The 25538-nt window shown below is 44.5% G+C and overlaps 3 protein-coding genes across 3 annotated transcripts; 2 read left to right on the top strand and 1 right to left on the bottom strand.

Annotated features, from left to right (window-relative positions):
• Positions 1–5373: 5373 nt before the first annotated feature.
• Positions 5374–8645, bottom strand: hmgn7 (high mobility group nucleosomal binding domain 7). The gene is made up of 6 exons (XM_070963291.1): positions 8507–8645; positions 7518–7550; positions 7327–7356; positions 6607–6654; positions 6387–6506; positions 5374–6284 (listed from the first exon to the last, which is right to left on the bottom strand). The coding sequence occupies exons 1-6, from the start codon at positions 8519–8521 to the stop codon at positions 6237–6239; spliced, it is 294 nt and encodes a 97-aa protein (XP_070819392.1). The 5' UTR covers positions 8522–8645; the 3' UTR covers positions 5374–6236.
• A 686-nt stretch (positions 8646–9331) lies between these two features.
• On the top strand, positions 9332–20867 carry sh3bgrl (SH3 domain binding glutamate-rich protein like). The gene is made up of 4 exons (XM_070962145.1): positions 9332–9808; positions 16624–16809; positions 18485–18565; positions 18965–20867. Exons 1-4 carry the CDS (start codon positions 9764–9766, stop codon positions 18998–19000), a joined length of 348 nt encoding a protein of 115 aa, XP_070818246.1. The 5' UTR covers positions 9332–9763; the 3' UTR covers positions 19001–20867.
• Positions 20868–21024: 157 nt separating this feature from the next.
• LOC139331120 (TLR adapter interacting with SLC15A4 on the lysosome) lies at positions 21025–22630 on the top strand. Its single transcript, XM_070962453.1, has 2 exons — positions 21025–21275; positions 21494–22630. Exons 1-2 carry the CDS (start codon positions 21107–21109, stop codon positions 22186–22188), a joined length of 864 nt encoding a protein of 287 aa, XP_070818554.1. The 5' UTR covers positions 21025–21106; the 3' UTR covers positions 22189–22630.
• The last annotated feature ends 2908 nt before the right edge of the window (positions 22631–25538 follow it).

The following is a 25538-nucleotide window of genomic DNA, read 5'->3' on the forward strand; positions in this document are numbered from 1 at the left end:
TCACCATTCATAATTCTGTTTCATTCACTACAACCTCCCCCTCGCACCCCTTAGCCCGTACAACCCACGTCCTCCATCTCCCTCCTCGCCCCCCCTCCCTGCCCACTGTGTGCCTCCCACCCACCTGCTTCCTTGACTGCTATGACTCAGTCCTCTTCCAGCTGAGGGTACAAGAGGATAAAAACCTTGATGAAAAACAGCCAAGAAAACCATTTTACTCGAAGAAATAGAGCAACTGGCATAGCAAGTGGCTGCTGCATCTTTAGCACTTTACACTCTCACAAGCACACACCTTCAACCCCCTCCCTCCATCAGAAATGCACACACACATACTAACTGCCCCCACATTGAAATTGATGCACTCTCACTTTATTCGCTAATTCATCCTTAACAGCAAAAATGGGAAGGCAGTGAGGAGTGTTTCAAAGATAGTTTTTCATTTCTCTAGATAGAAGTCTGTGTCATCACGACTCTGTGACATGGATGGATGATTTCTTAAAGGCGAACTTGCCAAATACATGCTATACACAAAGCCTGAATCAGAAAACCTTGAGGAATTGAACCTGTCGATCATATTACTTTGTTATTCCACTTGCAGCTTCAACCCATCTGTGCTATTTTCTGGCTCAAATTGTACCGTCATTACTTTAACTCCTCTTCCATCCATCCAAATTGTGCAGTGATGCAGAATGTAGTGGGAGACGATTATGTTTCCTGAATGGTGTCTGTGCCTCCCGTCTGCTTGTCTCTTACATATCAAATCCATTCAGAAACCTGTGGGTCACTGAGACCTTACTTTATTAATTATGCAAACTAAATGCACTACGATGGATCACAATGTTAGCCATGTGACAAAGAGGTCTGCTTGCATAACATGTGATCAACCAGGTGGACAGAAAGGCAGATTTACAGCACAGTGAGGGGTGCAATTTACTGAGAAAGGCAGCACAGCTGTACATTTACCCATTATTTTACCTGCCACAGCAGCCCATGTGCCACTCATATACTGTAATCTTATGTAGCCTTAACTTTACCTGACTGTCTTAAATGGGCATTCTGCTCATTTTGCATGATGAGAAATGTAGGCTCCAGTGTTACAGGTGTTTGAGCCATACTGGACCATATAAGAGTCTGAATATCTCGCCCTCTGCAGCTTTGATTTTGATCATTTTGTTTTTTAAAATCTGCCTTTCTGGGGTTAACAGCAGTGGAAAGTAACTACGTACATTCACTCAGGTACCCACTTTATTTCAGCAAATTTCATGCAGCTGTATACTTCTAAGAGGAAAATGTACTATTTACTCCTCTGCATGTATCACTTTTATCTAAATCACCATTTATCAGTTTCTTTTAAAATTAAGCCTTGACATGAAAAAAACATGATAAGATTATAAAATTCCTCTTTCCCCTTGTGTTAGTCTCAGAACTCCCCAAATTTATGCTGTGACCCTTCGATGGAACCCAAAATTGTCGGTCTGAAACAATTGGACTGAGCTGGTAAACTACCTCAACCATCTGTAACAATGAAATGCCATTCACACAGTGTTGCATGTGTGTCTAGTAACATCATATATCACAGTAACAAATTAGAACGGGCAGCAGGAAAGTAAAGTAAAAGGTTTTGATCCATCTTTAACAACTGGAGGTTATAGATTCTGTTCTATTCTATTCTATGTTAGCCTTTTTGTGAAAACTTTTAAGATTGCTATTCCCTGATTACTTCCACTATTTCTTCTGCCGATGACACAGAATCGCCCCCCCCCCCCCCCCCCCCCCTTTTTTTTTTTCTGCATTAATGACAGAAATGAGAGCTTGGCATCACCCACAGGTCAGAGATGAGACTCAGATCTGCGTGTCTGTGTGTGTTCCTGCGCTCGTGTTTGTTTTTGGTAGGGGTGGGGGCTGTTTGTGTGTGCTGATGTTTATGCCTGTGATCCGTGGCACTGCTGCTGTTTGCAGTGAGGCATATATTAGCATGGGACTGGAAGAGGAGGGGAGTGTCTCACTGTGTGTGTGCGTGTGTGTGTGTGTCTACACTGATTGACGTCACAGACGCCCACTCATTTCCATCTTGTCTGCGTGCGCGCGGAGAGAATAGATCCCCATCTGCATCCAGCTCTTCTACCGCTGCACGCCTCCTCCCCCCTCTCCCCACCTCCCGGTACTTTCTCTTCCTCACCCTGCCTCTTTTCATTCACTCGCTCTTGCACATCCCACCCCCGTAGAGTGCAGCCAGCCCCGCAGATTGCGACACATGACAGCCGAACACACACACACACACACACACACACACACACACACACACACACACACACACACACACACACACACACACAAACACACACACACACACACCAGCAGCAGCAGCACCAACCTCTCAGAGCAGCATATCAGAGAACCTTGCCTTGCCACCAAACATCTGTTCATTTCAAGCATCACTAAGGTCCGGTCTGCAGGGAGGACACTGACTCTTTTTCACACAAAATGCCAACGTGTAGGCTACCTGTTGACAGCTTGTCCTCTGTGTGCGCGCGTGTGTGTGTAAGCAAGTGCAAAAGTGTGACGTTCTTTCCACAACAAATGCTCATCCACATCCACTCACTGGTATCCCTAGTGACGACAGGACATCATTTAAATCACTTCCTCGTAAAAGGTCATCCTCATCCTTTACGCAGAGAATTTCCTCCCACTCTCCCCCTTCTTTATAGGCTACTACACACGCCAACGCGCGCGCACACACACACACACACACACACACACACACACACACACACACACACACACACACACACACACACACACACACACACACACCCTGTGCGAGACCTTGACCAGAGTGATGTGGACAGCGGCTGTGAATGGATGAGTGTGTGGAGGAGACAGCGGCTGGAAACGCGTGGGATGACAGAATAGGAAATGCACATGTTTAAAAATGGAAATGGGGCTATTTTAGCCAACATATCATAACCCATCAGAGATTTAGAGAGGACGTCATGGGAGTGCGCACTGGGCAGGGGGTTGTTGTGCGAGGCTGGGGGCACTTTATGGTTACTAGACAGTGAAAAGAGACAGAAGAGGATGAAGTGCAGACAAGCAGGCAGACCGGCAGATGGTCAGACAGACAGTTAAGCAGGCAGACAAACATTGGGTTCATGCAGGCCAGGCAGCGAGGATGCACAGACGAAAGCTAAAATAATATTGGAGTAATTAGCTCTTTGATGTCAGAACGCCTCAGGAGAGGGTGCGTGTGTTTGTTTGTGCGCATCTTAGTATCAAAGCCGTTAACGAGTCAGAGGGCTGATCACAGGAGACAGGATGAATGGACGGATCAATGGAGGTGTGGGAGCCGAGAAATATCACAAGGGCTGCACAGATGAAAGAAGGTATCGCGACAGAGACCATCGTGACTGAGATCAGAAACTTTCTGTCTGATCAATGTGTGTGTATAATGTATCTCCTTTAGTTTTCCCCTCACATAACTGCACTCCATCAGCAGATCTCACGCGGAGGATGCTGAAACCACAGGCCGGGTTTGAGGATTCGCTCTTAACTGAATCGTGTGGTTGAAAACAGGTTGAATAGAAAAGCTAACGCATCAAACAGATAATGCTGACAGATGATTAAAAGGAAGGATGATGGGAGATGGGAGTGAAAGGGGAAATGATCTTTTTGAAAGCCTGGAGGGATCAGGTTTGGAAGTGTTTTGAAGTGCTCTGTCTCCTTTTATTCAATGATTCTTCGAAATATGCCCGAGGAAGAAATAATAACGCTTTAAAGGCAGCAGTTAATAAATTGTAGGGTTCTTCAGGGCTCGCCAGGATGTCACGAGCAGAGCGCCTGTGTGTTTGCAGGAATAAAGATAATGCAAGGCTGCCATCTAGTGGTGGCGCGCTGCAACAACGCTGTGCACACAACAAAAAAATCGACAAAATGGAGCCCGGTGCTCGGCCATGACAATGCAGGTCAGAGGGTCTGCAAGTGCTGCACAAAACAGCGGAGGAAACGCAACACGGCGCCGCGTTCTGCGTAAGATACAGGCAGTGAGTCATGGTGAAATGAACACTCACAAGCGCCGGTGTGTTTGAGAAAGAAGGCCCGCTGCAGCCAGTCAAATCCCATTTAAGCTCCTTTTATAGAGGGCATTGCAAATCCATGCAGCGAGTCATCAAAAAGCGTTCTCTGGTGTTTTCTTACCGCACGTCTGAGCTTGAATGAACACGGCAAACATGCATGCACACACGCATTAATGCTCTGTCAGTGCTGGAGGCCAGTGCGCACACAGACACACGGAAAGCTCAGGAAAAAGTAGTCTATTCATACTGAATCTGCTTAATGGCCTACATGCATTTTGTCATCCCTGCTGCTGCCAGGCTTCTACCATGAAGCAAGGCCTGTATGCATAATCTAAACATGGAGCTCTCCTTATATGATGCTGCTAAATAAATCGGTGATATTTTGTTCGGGGGGTTGGTGGGTGAATGTGGGTCACAGCCACTCATGCTTGAGTTCACGGAGAGTTAAAACTGAGTGTGAAGCCTGAGGGGGAATAAAGATACAGGGGTAAATAGACACTGTCTGCTCCCTCAGTGGATCAGGCCTCTGTAGGCCAACAGGACAGGGTGCAGGCTCCAGTCGAGGCCTTTAGTCAGTGCAATGTCCTTTAATATTTTAGTGCTTCACAACAAGGGTGAATCAGTCCGTGAGGATGAGGAACGAAGGAGCAGATGTCTCCCTATCAGAGAATCCTAGAATAGTGTCCCAACCATGGCTGACCTTTTGATGACCTGAGCTCCCTGCGGACCCTCAGCAACAGGTCTGCAGAATGAATCACGCTCAACTAACAAGTACCAACCTATGGCAAGTTTGGAGAGTCGACAAAACTTGCACAGATTCATCAGGCAGAGGATGAAGTGCCTCTGTTCAGGATCTGTATCCTGCAGCAGCAGCAAGAGGAAATGTTGCATTTGTCTGCAGTGAAATTACATTACAGGCATGTTTCCTTTAGTCTGAGGTTGTGTCAGCAGTCTGACCCCTGCTTTATATCCTGCATCTGGTGCATTTAAGGTCTGGTTTTACATCTCCGCATACAGATGAACACAGAAAAGCCCTCATATGTAAAGAATGGAGAGTTTATTAGAGCTAGGTTGGATTACAGGCTAGAATAGAGCTTTAAACTGTCATTTACGTCATATTGTTGCGTTCACTTACAGAATTACACTGGGCTTTAAGGCTGCACATTTGAGCAGCTAGTGAAGTTGACTCCAGATGTAGATGCATGCTAACAGAGTTTACAGGAAAGCTTCCATGGACGCTCACAGCGTTAATGTAGAAGCTCCAACTTCATCTCTGCAAGAAACAAACACGAGACACTGATTCGAGGAAAATTCCCAGGACTTCTTTTTATTAAGAGAATTTCAGAACATAAGAGAGGGACCAGACACCTGCATTTGTCAGAGAAGTTTTCCAAATTCAATTGTTTTAAAAAAACCAGAGTGTTTAGAAAAGCCGACATGACAGCGTGGATGGAGCAGGAGCTGTTGTACACGCAGGGTCGTCGAGGAGACAGGTCGGAGGCAATCGCTGTTCCCGGAATGTTTCACATGTTCATCTTCCTCTTTCTTATGTGGACAACACACTTCAACACGCTTTTTTTTTTTTTAAAACACGATTTCAATGGAAAAAAAAAAAAAAAACAAGAGACAGAAGCAAAGGGAACTCACTGCACATTTAGAGGTCTAAAAGAATCACCCACATTAACATGGCTGAACCGTTAATAAAACATGGATAAAGGTTGAACTGTAGGGGGGAGGAAGGTCTAATCTGTGGAGGAAGAAGAGGGGAGGAGGAGGGGGAGGGAGAAGAGCAGGGAAGGAGGGAAAAACACAGGAGTACACAACTCACAACATAGCCAATCCGGCAGGGACGCACTTTCTACACCACACAAGCCTTCAACAATCATGAAATGCCATTTAAAAAAGATTTTAGTGTGTTCATCTTGCTTGCAGACACTTGATATGACCACTGCAAATCTGCAAGGCGCTCCATAATCAGCTTTGCTTTTTGTGCTAAAAATCTGTACGGATACTTATAAAATCATTGATAAAAATATTCCTCTGTTAACAATACGCCTTGGAGGGAAACCATGTGAGAGACTTGGGGGGGCTGGCTGGCTGGCTGGGGGTTCGGGGGGGGCGGGGGGAGGGATTGTAGAGGAGGAGGAAGCTTGGGCAGTGGTGCTACTCGGACTTGGCCTCCTCCTTGGCCTCCTCGGGGGCTGCCTCCACCTGCGGGACAAAGCAGATGGGCCAAGGTCAAGACCCCTGAGCCATTTTCCAGCTGATACTGTGCACATGAAGGCTAAAGTGCTGCTTTTCCAGTCCACCCACCTCGTTGGTCTTGGCCTCTCCGTTCTCAGAGTGGTTTTCCTCGTTTGCCTCTGCTTCTGCGTTCTCCTTCGCCTTCTTGGTCTTCTTGTCCTCCTTCTTGTCATTCACAGCCTTTTCTTTCTGCAGGGGCAACAAAACAGGCATTCAACATGCTGAATGTTCGCTCTCGGCCTGCATCTCCTGCTTTGTGATGCAGGCTCGTGGAGAGCCGGTGTCTTACCTTTGCTGCCTTCTTGACCTTTGGTTCCGGCTTGGGCTGCGCCGGTTTCTGTGAAAGGAAAGACCACCACATTTGAATATAACACGACTTTCTATGCTAATGTGTCACCTTTCTTGTTTTTCCGGATGCACTGGAAGACTTTGGCTCCTATAAGACACATTTTAATGGACAACCAAGAATCAAAGTCTAAAATGTCCCCTAGGAAGCCTCTTTTAATGCAGACATCACCTGAGGGTGTATAACATTAACATGTCTGCCCATAACTAGCTCATTTTAGGAATATTAAGATAGTACACTACATTAACCACTCTGAGAGCCTCTATGAAACCTGCTATTGATATTTAGCATGTATTATACCAGCACTGCTCTTTTTGCTCTCTGAATGATGCTTTAGTTATGTTATAAAGCATTATGTTAGTTTTAAGGCATTCTGTCAACTCCATTACTACCTAATACGCTACTTAAAAGATCTTAACTCATTCTTAAGTTTAATAATGTAAAAATGACTGAAAATGAATGAATTTTGAAGTTAAATATCACCAGAAATCAAACTTAAGTACTTTATAAAAACTAAACCTTCTTCTCTGCCTGTTTTGCTTGTGTCTGTGGTTTGTCACATGTGTGGGACTACTTCTCAGCATTCTGTCATGCTTTACGTGTGTTTTATCTAAATCTCTTGATGTCAATGAGTTGCTTGAGTTCGTACGTGTGTCTTCTTACCGCCGATAACCGGGCCGATCTCCTCTGAGGCTGAAACAGAACAAAGACCGTTATCACGGGGCTTTCAGTTTTTCCAAAAACACACCTTTGAATCCAACACTTGAGCACTTTCCTCCCCACATGTCCCACTCCTGATTGAAACATCATTTTAACCCCATGCATGAGGCGTCACTTCCCACGCCCGCTCTTACCTCCTCCTTTTCTCCTCCTTCTGTTCCTTGAGACTGAAAAACACAAATATAACAAGTTAAAACAGGGAATAAATAACTACAACACCAGTAAAAGTTTAGATAGTGTTTATATTAACAGGAAACAGTGGCTAAATGCTTCAGGGCCATATTACAAATAATTACACACCTGCTGAAAAAACTTTTCAGTTTCGTGTGGAAACAAAATTTCATTTGAAATACAGGCCATTTTAAAGGATTACAGCCCAGAAATGTGGGGGTAATGCATGGTTTCCGTAATGGGCTGTGAGAGCACAGCCATGTGGGCCTCTGGAGCCATGTTTTGAGGGCCCGGGCCCTGCTTTTCCCTTTCACTCCCCCATCTCTTTCTCTCATTCAGTGCATGAAGCTCAGATTTGAAAGCTGGCGCGGGAGTCTTTGAGAAGGGGGAGGGACCTGCCGCGGCTCGCGCGCGCCACCGGGCGGCAGAGCCACGCCATCGCAGCCATTTGGGACTATGAACAAAGAGAGAAAATATACATTTTTATCGAAACGCCACTGCGAATGTCCGCTTTTGCGGCCAAAATGCAAAGTAAAGGCCCTAAAGCATTTTCTAGTGGCGTTTTCGGCCGGTTTGGCGGCGAAATGGCGATAAGTGAAGCGTTTGTTCTCGGTAGGTCGGCGACGAAGGTGGACAAGAGCTGCAAAGCATGGCTGCTGCTTGTGCTTTAACTGCATGGAGACCGAAAGAGACTTCTGACTCTCCAAAGGACAGCGGCTCTCGGAAGAAAACGCGTTTTAAAGGCCGTGTCCGAGCCGGAAAATATTCATTCTAACACATAAAAAATGTATATTATATCTAGAAAATAGGCAAAAATTACCAGCGATAAATAACGGTTATACATAGCGGTATAATTAAGTAATGTCTCAGAGGGATGTCTTCACAATCGTTTGCATTGCATTAATAGCTGATATCCCCTTCAAACTATTTTTGTTTTCTCGAGAATACGTACCTTTCTCTTGGGCATGTTGAGCTCTTGGAGGTTTTCTTACAAATACAACTAAAAACTGTTTTTCTTAGTGGGTTCAGTGCATGTGAAGACGAGTGTCTCCCTTATGCTCGGCAGTGTAGTAAACACACTGGAACAGAGAGGCGAGTGGTTGAATGGGGGGAGGGGTGCGGCTAAAGGCATGATTGATAGGCCCTCGGCCAATCAGGTGACGCCATTCGGAGCTGCAGAACACTTGGAATTTTGGAGCCGGTGATGATCTGGGGTCTGCGCGAATGGCTTCTTGTAGGGAGATGGGAGGAAGCCTGCAAGAATGGAAGGGTTGCATTCGAGGACATGTTGCCCTGATACAAGTGTGTTTAATTACAGTGAGACAGAGGCCGCGCGGCCACCCTGAACGCACCGCCGTGCAGGCCCCGGCGGCAGGAAACATGCCCCCGTGTAAAGCCGTGCATCCTCGCTGGCTCGTCTAGAACCCAGCGCTCACATCTGCAGCGGGCAGCAAGGAGAGATTTCACCATAAATTCACTTCGTCTTTGAGTCCAATATGGCGCCCACTCCTCTCCGACACATTTTTTTTTTGTTTGTCAGTCGGCTTTCCTAAATTCGTTTCAGGGGAAAAAAGCCTTGCGTCGTCTGCCCCAGACGCCTGCAGGGGGCCCACGATGCCCGTGTAATGTCCAGGCTGCACAAGACGGCGCTTCTCTGCCTGTGCTCTTGCACAAAAGCGCCAAAGTGTTCAAAATCACAGCAGATTTTATTTATTTTTTAATCCACCCCCCTCAGCCATTCGCTTACCATACCCGCATGTACTGACACACCAGCAGCGGTGCACATCAGCAGTGTTAAAGAACAGCAGCTCATGTCTGGCTTGCAGACAATGGGGTCGATGCTGAAATATTCAGACAGTATAACCCTGTTGTCTTGCCGTCCTGATAGGCCTGTAGCCTCTCTGTGCGTGCGTGTACGTGTCTGCGAGTGAGAGCTCCCTCTCTACAGGGAGAGAGAGAGAGGGGGGCGAGGAGAAAGACGAGGAGGGGCGGGGAGGCGGAGGAGGAATGCAAAGCTCCATCCAGTGCTGAGAACAAGAGCATTTGCGCAGATAGCCTGCGCTGCCTCCACCAGACACGCCGCGTTTCAGCCGGGGAACTTTGTTGCAGTTGTTGTGTTTTGTCTCGTAGTCCGCCTGCAAAGTGTCTGCGAGGAGCAGGGCGACCGACCGCTGCTTACCGGAGCCGAGTCAGCATCAGAGATTTCATCATGGTGATCAAAGTGTACATAGCATCGTCCTCTGGATCCACTTCGGTAAGAGATTAAAGAACGACATGGCTTTTGTGTGTGAGGTTTGAGCTGGATTCATTTGCAGCATCCGACGCTTGTCAGGCAACAGAAAGGCGGCTGAACTTTTATTGAACTCTCAAAGTGATGTCCAGTCTTCCTCAGTCTGGAGTGGTCTGACTCATCATCAGCATGCTGCTCTGGCCTCCTCGAGACTTTGGACTCAGATGGGGACTCTCAGCGTCTCGTCCTCTCACTCTTTGTCGTCTTTAACTGTGTCAGAAAGGAGGAGACAGAGAGGAAGTTTGAGGCCGGTAACTGAGCAGGGCACATTTCTCTATCAGCTGTGGTTTGTCACACTGTTTCCTGATGTGACACTTTAGTGTCTTTGCAGCTAAACTATCAGAAAGGCATGCAGCAACAATCCATAAATGCTCTGAAAACGCTCTGTTCTGTCACCTGACACCAGGACAGGGTGGTTCACAGTCTGTGTGTGTGATAGGGGGACAGATCTGACCTGCTCTGTCAACAAAGTAGAGTCTTGAGTGTTGCCTTCACTGCCCTGCAGCCAAGAGGACCTTCAGCTTTCCTCTTGCCAGTTTCTTCCAGAATGGAGAGGAATGATGGTGATGCAATTCTCCAGGGCCCCTCTTTAGACCCGCAGCTGCAGCCCAGGAACACGTAAACTCTGTCCAGGGCTTGTTGAAGGTCTAGATTTGCAGGCCTTAAAGCTTGAATTTAGGCTATAATGCACTATTCTTATGATCAAATATATTTTGTTTTCAAACACTGCAAGACTTTCCGCGAGATCAGTGATGTGAAATAGTGGCCATGGTCCAGATTGTTACTCAGATGTTCAGAGTGGCGCAGAAATAGTGGCCAGTAAATGTAGTGAAGTACTAAAAACACATTAGCCACTGTAGAAATGAAAGTGCCTCGTCATTCCATGAGATTTAGAAGGCCTTGCGGTTGATTTACCTTCATTGAGCAGCTTGTTATCACAGGTTACACACAAAGGAAGTGATCGCGTCCAGAGTCCCTTTCCAGTGCCGAGTGACTTTATTGCCCTGACAGTAAATGACATTTGCAAAAGCTCGGCAGCAGTCTTACGGGATGGGAGCTTCCTGTTCAGTCAGTGCGGCCAGAGTTCAGAGCCAGTGATGCCATCGCTGTGCTGGGAAAATGCATTACCTCTCATTGATCTGTCTTCAATAGAGTCTGCTTCAAGTGGACATGCTTATGTCCTCTTAAATGTTGCATAGACACACTTATGCTCACATTATCATCTCCATTGCACATCTGCATTAGAGTTGGAAGAAAAGCAGCAGTGTTACTGAGCAAACAATCATAAACTGATTATTTCTGCACATCTTGATTTGCTCTGCTGTGGTAACTGATTTCATCTGATTGATTAAAATATAGGACATGCAGTCACACTACAGCTTTTATAGGATGTACTCCATGTCTGATTGATACAGTATTTATGTTAGAACCTCTCTTTGTGTCATGTCTGCCTTTAATGTAATACCAGTGAATCAGACAATCAGAACAGGGAAATGCTCCCAACTGGCAATTTGTGGTCGAAACCCTCTGCCCTCACCAGGCTTGCAGTTCGATTGCATCAGTGACTACAAAACAATGCGATTGCATTCCACACTCCAGCAGTGTCTGCTGCTCCATTAATCACTCCAATCGAGTTCAGCATGTGAATGGAGCAACAGCCATAACAGGGAGACAAGTAGGAGTATTTCGAAAACAATGTTTGAAAGCGCTTGCTCCACAGAACAAAAAAATTGCAGGTCATTGAGAGAGACAGTGTAAAATTAGCCAAAGGGATGTATCGCATTCAGCACTTGACAAGCTACAATAGTCAGCATTATTCACGCGGATGTATTTTCTAAAGACACGAAGATCCGTTCTCATGTCAGAGCACATTTTAAGCCTTTAATGCCTGTTGGTTTTGTGTAGAATCTGATCTGAACGTTATCAGAAATGGACCAAGGCTGGTAAACATCTCAACAAGCATATGGTTTAATGGACCAAACTGCAGATGGACAAACGATGTGTAACAGTGCAGAAAGGAGTGTTATATTGAAGTGACAGGTAATGGAGAACTGAGGTGAGTTTTGTCAGCGAGATTGTTCCCCTCTGCATGAATAGTGAATGGATTAGGTTGGGTGTGTGTGCCCATTGGCTCTTCCTCTATACGTACAAGTGTATATTTATTGATGATACTGTAGTATTAAGAACATTGTTGTGTGGAATCAACAGCTTTAAGTTAGTAAAAAAAAAAGGCTTATTTCAGGTCTACTTCCTGCCACAATTAGTGTGCCTCAGAGTTCCTGAGCAGTGCACTGATTGCCAGCTGAGCCCCCCCCCCCCCCCCCCCCCCCGACCCCCTGACCTGTGCTCGTCCTGAATGAGAGCTGACATCATCATATTTCCACACACTAATGAGAAGCAGAGTGTTTGAGTCACCTGAAGTACTGCTGTTGTGACTGGCTGTGAATTCTCCAGAGAGACTTCTAGAGTTACCGTCAATAGCTTTGCAAAGATTAGGTCATGCTACAAAGCCATGTCCTTGTATTTATCCGAACAATGACAAGAAAAATAGAGTAAATACATTGTGATGTTTGCACATACAGTGTTTTTGAAAGAATAGGACCACATGCTCTTGATTTGCCTGGTTTTTAGGTTACACAAAGACCAAATTTTGAATACCAAACTAGGATTTTCCTTTTTTGAATAAACACACGGAAATGCAAACACACACCTGTAGCAATGTACATAGACTGTGCAGCACCAAGCCAGCTGAAGTCTGTGGAAAGAGCCAGACACGTTGGCCTGCACCACAGCACTTTTACTGCCTCATTTCCCTTTATGCGCTGCAGCCACACTATTGTACAATTTCCTCACTGCCACAGTAAATGTACTGAGAATCGTAATATTCTGGGAGTGTTTTTTTCAGTGTGTGCAGCGTATTGCAGAGTGTATGTCCAAATCTCCTGCTCTGTGCATCAGATTGACTGCTCTTCCTCCACTGCAGGTTTGACTCTAGGGTCTGTAGGTCAGGTTTGAGTTGAATGGCTGTTACAGTGAGTCATTGAGAGTGTACAACAGGTCATTTTTTTGCCCATTTGCTGTTGTTTCACCTTCAGGCACCAGTGAGGGCACACTGCCAGTGTAAGGCTCTTTTGTAACAATGTTGTAATGCTGACTGACCTCAGGATTGGGTGGAGGCTTCTGTTGCTACTAAAATGCCAGTGAGCGTCTGTTTTCAGCACAAATCAGGCCTGATCTAATCAAGACAAAACCCTTATCCCTTACAAACACACAGTGCTGGGGTTGATTCATGCTTCCTCCTGTCCAGGCTCGAGTTTCCCGCATTCAAATGTCGGACCCCTGAGCCATCAGAGAGGCCATTTAGTCTTATCGATGAAGATCTTTGGACAAATTCAGTGTAAATGTCTTTTCCTCTTCATCCAAGTGAATTGAACATGAATTGACCTCAACCCTGAGTTGACACAGCTGATTGAATCAGCCTCCACCGTATTGATCCAAGCCTGTGCTGTGGATACAGGTCACCCAATCAATGCCTGCCATTGTCTGGCTGCTATTGCCAGACTTCTGCCCTTTTCCAGGGATTGATCAGGTCTGGATCTGACCTCGTTGCACTGCCACAGCTCTCACATGATGGTGATGCCGATAATGATGGCGTTTAAATGAAACCAAAGAGCATCAAAAGAAGAATCCATAAACGATAGATGTGTTTCACTTCATTGTGCTGTATGAACCTCAGATCTCTTCCTTCATTGCCTCTTATTGTCTACAGTAAATACGCTGGAAATGAAAGGTTCAAAATTGAATTTAAAAATAACCTAGATAAACTTTTTAGTGAGGCGATGACCTCTCATATTGTCATTTCAGACTCGCGTTTGTTCTTACACTGAATCATCTTGTGATTGCTGTAGTTCCTGTGTACATGCAGTGTCTTGGGAATGAACTGACACTTACGTAGAGTGCCAGGTCAGTCTGATAACATTGGTGTCAATGTGCAGTAAAAAAACAGACTAGTGTCAAATAGTGCCTGCAGGTGATGGTTTCGTGCAGTTATCAGTGTACTAAAACCAGAAGCAAACATTTGAAATCAGTTGAGTAAACGTTCATGCGAGCAGCAATTTATGTGGCGACACTTTTATGATCCTTGCTCATTACTTGAGACTGAGTCTACAGCCATGCTAGCAGTTCTGCCAGGGCTGTGCAGTGGTGCTTCGAGCTAAGAGCTAACATACTCACAGTGGCAATGCTAACATGTTGATATTTAGCAGGTATAAAGTTTACCATGTTGACCATCTTAGTTTTGCACTTTAGTGTGCTAGAATTTGCTAACTGGTCATACTCCAAACTTGACCAGATGACGGCACTAGAGGAGTTAGTCTGAGGATCACTAAATTTATTACATTTCATCCTGAGGGGGACATGAACATTTGTTCGAAATTTGATGTCAATCCACCATGTCAGCCTTATGGTGGCGCTACAGGAAAGGTCACTAAATTCATCAGGGTACATCACCTGAGAACCATGAATGTCTGCACTACATTTGGTGCCATTCCACCCTATAGACCTTAAGATATTTCACATGATAAGTGAAAACTTTGACATACTGGTGGCACCATAGAAAAAGTCAGGGGAGCCATGTAGATAGCATGGATAAAACCACCTGTGAGTCACTGCCTGAACCATGTCTAGATAAAAAAACAAACTGACAGAGACTCTCCTGCTTTTGCATGTAGTTAAACTCAGCGTCAGTTTATATTTGCATACCACAGCAAGTTATTTAGGTGTTGTAAAAGAAATGAAAAGTGGAAGCCTGCAGGCCTGACACTGGCCTCACTCTCTTGTTTTTCTGCAGAGGACCGAGGAGTAATTTTGTAGCATTCCAGAGACATAGATAAGGAGTGAATAATACAAGGCATCAGGAGGAGAGTAGTTGTTTGTTACCACACCCAAAACCAGGGTCAGCCTGTTTTCCTCCATATTAAAATCACCAGGAGCTCCACTCCAGACACCAGGGAGCAATGCAAAGGACTAAAAGAGGAAAAGCTGGGAACTGTCACTGTGCAATTAGAGTTAGGGGCAGATGGCATGTGGCCAGTGTGCCCTACAAATTAATTTTGCTTGGCAGCAGTACAATGCAGCCTTCAATGGCCAGAGTGCACCAAAAGAAAGAGAAAAGAGGAGGAAGTGAATCATTGTGTTTCACTTGCCATTTTGGCAGTTTAGAATAAAGTTAGTTTATTGTAGTTTTGGGTGAGAGTACCAGCTTAATGTGTGCTATGCTAATGTCAGTCAGACAGGAGAGCGAGTGGGCAGACAGAGGACTGTCTGTGTTTGGAGACAGAGTGAGTTTAAGTGAGTCTGAGCTCATGGTGTTCCACTCCGTTGCTTCGCCCCTCACTGGTTTCCAGAGCAGGTGGGGTTTGAGGACTTTGGCCCCAGGCATGCAACTGCCATTAAATGATTCAAACTGTACCACGGCTAATCTGCCAGCTTTGTCAGCTCCCTCATCTCCATGCCTCAGTGTTGTTCCAGCAGATGGCTGTTAAATAATCCACCTGTCCCGTCAGCCCATCATAAAGCTGGGAGGAGCCCTCAAACAGAGGTGTCCACACTGACAGGAAGACAGTAAATTGATAATCTTATGTAGAACCATGCAGTGGTTTTACCATGAAGTTGGCTCAGTTTGATTTTAGGTGTGTTTGTGTGTGTGCAGTTGACGCTGGATGTGTGTGTGTCTGTGTGTGTGTGTCTCCTTGCTGCAGTCCTTATTTGGCTCGTGTTTGACCAGTTACCTCCTCTCGAGTCCCAGAGGAGCTTTTGTTTCCGTCTGGCCTTATAGGGCCATCCTCCCTCTTGCACACACCCACTGAGACCTCATTGGACCACAATTTCATACTCTTGATCACGCACATACACACACACATCCTTCTAGATAGAGGTAGAAAGAGGAAGAACAGATCCAGACAAACACACAATTCTGTCCTTTCTGTAGCTTCATTATTCTCGTGCTGTGTGCGACTGTAGACAGAACAACGTAAGGACACTCCTGATAGTTCACTCTGAAAAAGGTGAGCTCCTATAGGATGTCGCCGCGTCATTCTTCATACACCTTTTCTTCCCGTTGAGTTGGACACTTGGTCATTTGCCTCCTCTTGGATGAAAAGGTTGTTGTGGAAAAGTGTCGCAAACGAGACAAGTGTTAAATGGTTTTGTGCCAATGCAACAGAACGGCCTTTTGTGAGAACGGGGCGCCGTTCACATTAATCACATCTGCATGAAATTCCAACATAGTGAGAAAGTCTCTCGTGACAACTGCCAACACTGTCCTTCTTTGCTCTTATTCTTGTCTAATTTAACAGTTTGTCAAATTAACAGTGTGCAGCACCTCACAGACACCTTTGAAATGGTCCCATTTTACACACAGTGTCCTGCTGAAATGTAAGGACGCTGGGAGTCCAGTCTTGGGAGAACTGTTCACTGTTTGGCATTTTTCAAGCCGATAACACAAAATCCGTCCCAGCAGCCTTGCCCGAGTTCACCCTCTTCAGCTCTCTTGTATCACTTCATTCACTTGTCAGCAAATGAGTGGTAACTTAGTAACAGAGCAGCCAGAGATCTCTGTGGTGAAATTTCTCACAGCAGAGAAAGAGTGTCCTTATTCTTGGAGCAGACTGATGACAGTATGGTGAACCGAGGCCCTTATGCTTCCTCATAAAGCTGAAGTTAACACATCTAACTGACAACTTCCCCTCTGTCATCCTCTCTCATGTCCCCTCACGCAGATTAAAAAGCAGCAGCAGGATGTGATGGGCTTCCTGGCGGCCAATAAGATCGAATTTGAGGAGTGTGACATAGCGGCCAACGAGGCCAACAGGAAGTGGATGAGAGAGAACGTTCCGGAGGAGTCCAGGCCGGCTACGGGGAACCCTCTCCCCCCACAGATATTTAACGAAAGCAAATACTGCGGGGTGAGGCACACACACTCATACACGTGCTCTGAGTTACTGTCATATGATTGTGCAGTTACTGTGTTCAGTCACATAGTTGTAGATTCCAGCATACACAAATCATGCACGATGGGTTTTTAGAGTGAATGTGGTTAAAGCTGCACTAATCAACTTTTTTATATGAACAATAGCTCAAATGACTGTGCTCAATGTGAAACTCATGGCGACAAAGCCACTGCTCCGCACAGCCATGCCCTGCATTTTAGAGTCTTTCAGCTCAGTGTCTTTTTGTGTGTTTATTTATTTATTTTTGTTTTGTTTTGGTTCACTCTTAGAGCTGACAACAGCCTCATTTTAAGCAGCAGAAGGCAAAGGGTTTCAGCAAAAAAACAAAAACAAAACTATCACTAGTTGTAACCTGATTACACTATTTTTGCATTCCTTTCACCAAAATAACTGCAGAAGTATAACAAGCATTATATATTATGGTTGTATTCTGTTTGTAACAATAATGCTATCTACTGTAGCCTCAACATAACCAGGTCTCTGTGGCAATGCCAGCTTGCTTAATGATTGTGTAATGGTATGGTTAGCTTAGCTTAGCATAAAGACTGGAACCAGAGGGAAACAGCTAGCTTGGCTCAGTCCAAAGGTAACAAAATCCAAGTAAAGCTCACATTGCATCTCGCTTGGTTTACCTGTACAGAAACCAAAGTCCACAGGAGGCACACAGCCCCTGGTCACACTGCAACCTGTCGAGCTTTCACTTTCACAGATTAAGCAAACATGATATAAAGCGTTAGGTAGTGAGCTTTTCAGGTGCAGGTGGACGTTTTCTATCACCTTGATCAGAGGCAGGTTAGCTGCCCCCCCCCCCCCCCCCCCCCCCGCTTCCAATCTTTATGCTTAACTTTGTGTTTAACTTAGTGTAAGTTAACCGTCACCTTGTGCTGGCTTAATGTTTAACAGACAAATGTAAGACTGGTATTAATCTTCTTATGTAACTCTCAACAGAAAGTCAGTGTTGAGATACAATTTACCGTTGAACCATTTAATGAATTGAAAACATTTTGGGGGCAGCTATTCAAAAACATGTTTGAGGGCTGGGGTTGCAGTATTTTTCATATCTTGCATTGCAGCCCTGCTCAGATGTACTCCACCGTTTACCCCAGCCTTCCGCCTGGTGTTAGCAGACGCTAATTTACTCCCATTAGAAAGACCTTTAGCCCGGGTCCACTGAGGTGTCGTGCTGAGCAGCTAATGGATGGCTGGAAGTGAAGCTGCACATGCAGGATGGGCTGTATTGAATGTCACAGACAAAGAGAGCAACATTTCCCAGGACACTGGCAGCTGTTTGTGTGTGCACCGGTATGTGTGTGTGGGAGAGAAATGAGGGAAAACAAAGGAACGAGAAGGAGTGAGGGATGAAGAAGAGGGGAGACTGCAGTAAATGGATGAGCGTGTTAGCTTGTTTACTCAGGGTTACATTCCTAAAGACAATGCCATCCTCTCAGATTGACTACCGAGGCTGGTCCCTGGACAAATAACACAACCTCGACTGTTTCTCACAAAGAGGTCGCCCTCAGGCGCTGATCCGAAACCTGTGTCAAATTCTCTTCCTCGCCTCAGATTTAGACGAGCTCGTCCTCTGATTGATCTGCATCTGAAGTTCTCCCCGTGTCCCCCTCTTTCTCAGAACTACGAGGCCTTCTTCGATGCCAGAGAGGACAACGCTGTTTATGCATTTCTGGGTCTGACTGCTCCCCCAGGCTCTAAGGTAGGCTTATGAACACAAACACACACTGATTGCTGTCCTGTCTTTGAACTGCATTCCAGCAGCGCAGCCGTTTTCCCCGTATCACTGGCTTATGTGCCTAAATACATATTTATCCTCACAGCGTGATTTCCATACAGAAAACACACATATTACATAATACATCTGTTCATGATATCCTCACACCCAAACAGGCCTCTTCTCCTTTTCCTCTGACTCCAACACGCTGGCGCCTCCTCTCTGCCACAACAGGAACCACAGGGAGGTGTGCCAGTTACCATAGAAACAGAGGGGTTTTCCTCTCTGCTGTGGCAGAGGATATATAAACCAATATCCTCCATTTTAATATAACGCACGCTCCCTCTCCCCCCCCCCCCCCCCCCCATCTCTGTCTCTCTCCAGGAGGCCGAGGCTCTAGCGAAGAATGCACAGCAGTAGCAGCTTTACACCATTTCTACCTGAGACCTCAGGCCTAGTCCGAAACCCAGACCTGGACCCAGACTGACCTGGAACTGATCCAGAAAAAAACAAAGCAACATTTCACTCGGCTTAAAAATATGTTTTTCAGTGTGTGTGTTTCTTTTTTATTATTAATCTGTGCTCAGCTGTGCCTTGTCAGCTGATGTGAAGGGAGGTACTAAAGCAAAGCATTATGGGTATCTACAAACAGCTCTGCTTCCTCCCATTAACTTCAGCCTACTAAGCCTATTGGCCTAATGATATGTCAATCAAACCATAAGCATGAACGTGTAGCTTCCTTTCTGAGAACACATCATCAGACACAGCAAAATATCTTTGTGAATTGTAACACAGATTCATCCTTCAGCCAACAGAACGTCATCAATGTTAACATGAGACAATGAAACATTATCGTGACTTCTTTAACTCGACAAGTCTTACCTGTTGATTCCTGGAAACATCGAGTCAAATGTTGTGCTCCTGCCAATCATGTCATCACCAAACCTGCAGCACCTTCTGTGAACGTCCCATTCTCTGTGTTTTTACTTCCTTTATATTGTCTTAATGCTGTTTTAATAGCAAACTTTTTTCTACGAGATGATGTATGTTTGAAATGATAATACATGCCAAAATGACAAATCTGTAAACATAGAAGGATGTGAAATTTAATTTTAGTTTTTGTTTTGTTTTGATATTTGTTGTTTCCGTTTTTAGGGGAGTTAGACAGCTGCATCGTTTGGCTGTGAGCATCCTGTTTCACATTGTGTTGGTAATCCCTGTCTTACATGAATTGATCTCTTCCCTAAAATAAAGTAAGATTAAAAAAAAAATAAGACTGCAAATAAAACTTTAAGCTTGACTCTCAGTGGTCTTCGGTGATGTTAATAATGACACAGTCAAGCTCATCTGAAATAAATTCTGCCTTCTTATAACATGCTGTTATTGTTATGCACAATAAATGACTTTACATTTATAGAATATGACTAATTGTTCATTGAACAAGGCTCGACCGCGTGAGCTTTCAAGGAATTGAATCATGTGGAGTGGGTGGTCTCACTGGTTTTAAAACATAAACCTTGTGAATGAGACAGTAGATAGTTTTGAAGAAGTCGTCACTCCTCCTTGAATTACTGCTATTTCATGATCTGGGACGTTCCACAGATATTCCCCAGGAAGTTATCCAACCACACACACATTTGATCCCCGCACTGGACTCACATCTCTGTTCAATCCAGCACCAATCCCACAGAGCTGTTTGCTGATGTACACGACTGCTCCGACTCCTCCTGCTCCTTCAGCATCAACACTCTGGCAGACAATACCTCGCCTATTGTCATGTGTCAGATGTCTGAGCTGGTAGCAGCTGCATCAAAGACTGATTTCCTGATCTAAACTTCTCAGATGGTTTCATTTCAATAACTTTTTTTAGAAAAAAATAGATAAATCCAAAAGTAAAAGAAAAAGAAGCAAGGATGTGCTTTTTTGTGCAGCTGGACTTTTTTACTCTTTGTTCCCTGCCCCATATTACGACCCCTCAGATGTATCTTATGAGGGGCCTGAACCTTTAATTGGACACCACTAAAATAACTGTACAACCAGCTTACTACTGTAAAATGCAACTCACACATTCATGCATCAGCATTAACAATTGAATAATGTAATTTGTAACGGGCCATTTTTCTGCAGGAGGACTACTTTTACTTTTGATACTTTGAATATGTTTTGCTGTTAATACTTCTGTACTTTTACTTTGAATATTTTGAAGCAGGAATTAAGTATGTACAAGCACTTTTTGAACAATGTATTTGTGCTTTCACTTCAGTAAAGGATCTGAATACTTCTGCCTCTCAGTGTACCATTGTGAGTCTTCTCAGCTGGTGTGTAAATGGTGCGGACTAATTAAGGAAGTGTGTGATGGGGGTGGAGGGCCCTGTTCTCAGTTGCAGAAGTGAAACAGGCTGCTTGAACTTCCCAGTCCGGTCACACATGCTCTTACGCTGTACCATTTGCCTCTAAGACTGACAATCATAAGAAGCAAAGCGGGGTAAGAAGACACAGAAAAGAAGAGGACAGTCATTCTAAGTCATGTTGGCAGAAGGTTTTCTCAGAGTGCTGCGTTACAGGGAGGAGAGAAAATTTGCCTCTGCTTCCAAGCTGAAAAGATCGCAGACACGCACTCATTATGGTGACCCGTGCAGCTGTATTCCCTCCGACTCGCACTCTTCAGACACACAGACAGATTCAGCCGAAGCAGGTGAGCCGCTTTACAAAATATTAGAACACACAAGCAGTCTGATGTGGTGTTAGGTTTAATATTCCATGCTGGTTTCATGATCAAATGCTAACTTTACACGGTGCAGTTCCCTTGCTTTCCTTCTACCAACATCTTCTTCCTTTGTCAGATATTATCTTGCTATTGATTTCATGCCACATAGCAAACATCTAAATAACCAGTTCATTGACTCTAATCAGGTCCAAACCAGGAAGAACTAGACCCTACCCAGTTCCAGGGACTGAAAGAGATGCCTCATGGTTCTGTAGGCCTCTCAATCCCTGGGGCTTCACCTGTCCTCACCCTGTACCCTGACTATGCAAATTGCTTGGACGACTGCAGCCTTCTGGAGCAGTATCCAGACCTGCAGGTGGCTGACTCAGGCCGCATCTCGCACAACCCACTGAGAGCCATCATCGCCCAGCACGGTTTGGTCTCTGAGGGCGGCCGTCAGCCAGAGTGGGCAGCTCAACTGGAACCACAAGACGAGACTGCTTCATTGATACCAGACCAGGGTTATCTGGTTATGGGGCCCAGTGTGAGCATCAGCTTGGATCTGCCCGGATCAGGGTTGGAGCCTATGTCTAACTCGGTGCTGAATGGGCTGCTGGAGAAACAGCTGGAGGAGGTGTACATGCAGCATCTGACTGACAACTTGGCTCGATGTAACTCCCACCTGGGGAATAGCCTCCTGCACGGCCTGGTGCCTCCGCCACAGCCCAGCAGCCAGCTGCAGGGGCTCGACTCACTGGAGGCCAGCCTGGAAGAAGAATCAGGAGGGGACAGTGGCAAGAAAATTAGTTATCTGAACACCCACAACTTGGTCCCCTGCTCATCCAACTTCAGCTCCCCTGTGCTGAGGATTTCAGACGCTGACAATATTCATCTGCAATGAATGCAGTCATGCATACACCCTGCAAAAGTATTACATGTGATGGTCAACAAGTCTATTATGCTATGCCTGCACCTCTCCACTTCCAGCTTTAAATATAGCAAAACGCAGATATGAAAGCAAGTGTAATTCAGTAAATCAGTGCATGCTCTTATTTTTTTCACCTATATTTACATAATGTCTTTGTTTACTTGCTTGATGAAATTATGTCTCAGATTTACTGGCTCTCATGTGCCATCTGCTGTCAGACTTCAGTACTGCACCATCTTGACTTAACCTGACACATACAAATTTATTTTATTGACCTTATAACTGTATGTGTGTGTGTGTGTGGGGGGGGGGGGGGATTGTTATCTAGTGCAATCTTACACTGCACACTGACATTTCCTGGTAAACAGAGATCTATTGTAAATTAATCCATCTGGTCATGAGTTTGTAGCTGCATTTGAATTTAATTCTACTGCTTTGCTGGTAAGTGTAATATTTGGTCTTCTGTTCTGTTTGGCAAGAAAAGAAATGTAAAGATTCAAAACTGTGAATGTGTCAGTATTTCTCTAATGTGTAGAGAAATACATGAAACATATTGAATAGTAAAGGGGATTGATTGCATAATTTGTGTGGTTACTTTAACATGAGGTAATTGCCGTGCTTATGTTTACTGTGTATGACAATTACTGACTTGAAATTAATTCCCAGAGGACTTGAAGTGGATCCTTTTTTCTATTTTATGTCCTAAAGTCAGTCAGTAATACAACAACATAACAACATTAGGCTTTTGTTGAGACTGTCAGGGTGTAATTTCTTTTTCAGGATGTAGTTTTGTTGTTCTCCTTTATCGTGTTTCTGTAAATGTTATATCAGGGCTGATCTATTTTGGAAACATAATAAACACATATTGGACTTACAAAATTACATAAAGTGTGCGGAAAGCAAAGGCAAACATACTTTACCACTCAAGATTCTGTGTGATTATATACTCTATGTACAACATAATGACACAAACAGCCTTATTTAGGTTGTTAAATTGACTAAAGAGATCACAGATGACCCTCTGACATGGAGACGAGTCCACTTGGAGCGACTAACTGATGAAACTTGAGCTTAAAGCACAAAATGTAAATCATGTTCAATGTGATGCAGTTAACCAAAATATCTCACTGTAAGTCTGGAACTCGAAATCACTCTCAAATCAATGTACATATCTTTTAACACACTAGTTCTCAATATATTACGACAAAATCTCAGTTCTGGAAGCGCTCTTATGCTGTTAAAGGATTAAAGGAACTCCAACCAGCTTTGTTGAAATTAAGTAATAAAGTCAGTCTAGATTCTCTCAGTGCACATGGATATTGACTTTACTGTTGAGTATAATCAGAATAGCACAATGTTAATTCTGTTTCACTGTGTTTTTTCCTTTAATGTAAGGAAATATGATAAAGCCTTTAATGACGACTGTCTGATTGAAACCTGTGAAGTCTGAGACCTGTCCAAGGGTCCGAAGTGTCTACTTCACTGTACTCCTGCAAGTAGATTTTAATGATGAATAATGAGTGGACAGGTCTTGATAAATATCCAAGGATGCATGATCATGGCACCTTAATAAGGCGCCGTGCATCACAACTTGGCAGGCTCTTTGGCTGGGTATGGAGTCATCACAGTGAGATTTACACTGCATTTGCCTGCTTCAGGTTGATTTGTAACCTGTGAAGGACAACTCCTCACAGCTGCACAGTTAAGGTTATGGTGCACCATTAACATGCGCTAATACACTGGGCTTTTTGGAAACATACGTTGATTCAGTGATCTGTGCAAAAATAAATAAATGCATAAAAAAACAAGTTCTGAAATAAAAATTAAATACAAACATTGAAGGAGGGAAAGGAGATGACCCTGTATGATACTACTCAATGTACACTTACTAAAGGCCTGTACTGTGTGCTCACAGTAGTGATTTCAGCTGGCTGATTAGACGTGTGCTCAGGCTGACGTTGGGTGGAGCTATGCAAGGAACTGGCGCACCCAAGTGCATGTAACCTACTAAAGCAATAAGAAAGGCAAAGGTGGAAGTTGTCTCACCCTAAAAGTTGCCATGTCACAGCAGGAAAAGCACAGGTGTAAATAAGAAAAGGAATGACGGCTGAATTCCATTTAGCTGTCTCCATTTGAGAGTCCTCCTGGGGCTCATGTCGGCTCACTGTCACACTGTCATGGCTTACTGGGATATTTGACTGGAAGAGAGCCACCCTTAATGTTATAAGTAACGCTTGTGCTTTTGATACTATGACAAGTCAAAATGTCTGCTGTGGAAAAAGGCCAATGAAGCACAGCCTGCACCTGCCCACAGAGTCCTGAGCAGAGGTTAAATTAGGCAACAGAAGTGAAAACACCTGTGTGGGTAGAGTAATGAGCGTGTGAAAACAAAATTAAAAGACACAGAGAACTTGATGGTGAAACTAAAAGAGATTCAGTCTATCTAAGCCTAAGTTTATACGTAGCAGGGTATTTTGGAAAATGGATATTTTGGCCCCTCCGTTTTCAAAAATAACATTGTGCACACAACATTGTTTTCAAAAATATTGTCGTTTACATGAACCCGGATAAACACGCCGTCGAGCGCCATCATAACTATGCCAAACCTATGGGCATGAGTGTAAACTAAAACGCTGTTTAACCCTGTTTACATGCCAACACATAACCGCCGTTTTCAGAATTCTCCACTTTGGCCGGATTTTTTAAAAATGATCATTTTCCGTGAAAAAAACTCTGTTGATGAAAACATATGCGTTTTCCGTAAGTGTAAACGTAGCCTAAGAGCTGTCCTGCTACTTGCAGTGAACTTAAACACACACCTCTACCTCACACAGGACTGAATGAAAGCAGGAAGTGCTTCCACCTGAGCCAAGCTATCAATGCCAGACACTGCACAACTTCACACTCCAGTGTTCAGAAGTGTAGAGTTATTATCAACACAGGTTAGATCATATTACTGTCTGTTCATACACTACGAGTTTCCACTGTAAATACATAGGCAGACAACACCTTATACCAAAGATAACAAGAAAGAACACAGGTGTTTGAAATACTAGCTATGCTCTGTTTAATTAAGTGTCCCAGTAAGACCTCCCAGCTGTCGTTTTCAGTTACACCTGTGCTGTTTCTTCTATACCAAAATGTGTGAGTCAATATTCTGTGGGCACCACTCATTACTTTTATATGTTAATCAGCTTGCAAAGAGATGAGGAGAATATCATATTGTCCTTAAAGCTTGTTCTGCCACAAGAGAAAACGTCACGTTCTAAAAAGACATACTTGATAATAAAGAGTTCATCGTCTCCATATAGTTTATATCTCCA

Source organism: Chaetodon trifascialis, chromosome 5 (assembly GCF_039877785.1).
Source record: "Chaetodon trifascialis isolate fChaTrf1 chromosome 5, fChaTrf1.hap1, whole genome shotgun sequence".
Taxonomy (NCBI): Eukaryota; Metazoa; Chordata; class Actinopteri; order Chaetodontiformes; family Chaetodontidae; genus Chaetodon; species Chaetodon trifascialis.

Coding starts and splice junctions, on each gene's coding strand:
- hmgn7 (XM_070963291.1), bottom strand. Junction 6,655..7,326: donor GATCGGCCCGGTTATCGGCG/GTAAGAAGACAC, acceptor TTCCTTTCACAG/AAACCGGCGCAGCCCAAGCC. Junction 6,507..6,606: donor AGGTCAAGAAGGCAGCAAAG/GTAAGACACCGG, acceptor TTGCCCCTGCAG/AAAGAAAAGGCTGTGAATGA.
- sh3bgrl (XM_070962145.1), top strand. CDS start 9,764: ATGGTGATCAAAGTGTACATAGCATCGTCCTCTGGATCCACTTCG. Junction 16,810..18,484: donor ACGAAAGCAAATACTGCGGG/GTGAGGCACACA, acceptor CCTCTTTCTCAG/AACTACGAGGCCTTCTTCGA. Junction 18,566..18,964: donor CTGCTCCCCCAGGCTCTAAG/GTAGGCTTATGA, acceptor GTCTCTCTCCAG/GAGGCCGAGGCTCTAGCGAA.
- LOC139331120 (XM_070962453.1), top strand. CDS start 21,107: ATGTTGGCAGAAGGTTTTCTCAGAGTGCTGCGTTACAGGGAGGAGAGA. Junction 21,276..21,493: donor GACAGATTCAGCCGAAGCAG/GTGAGCCGCTTT, acceptor GACTCTAATCAG/GTCCAAACCAGGAAGAACTA.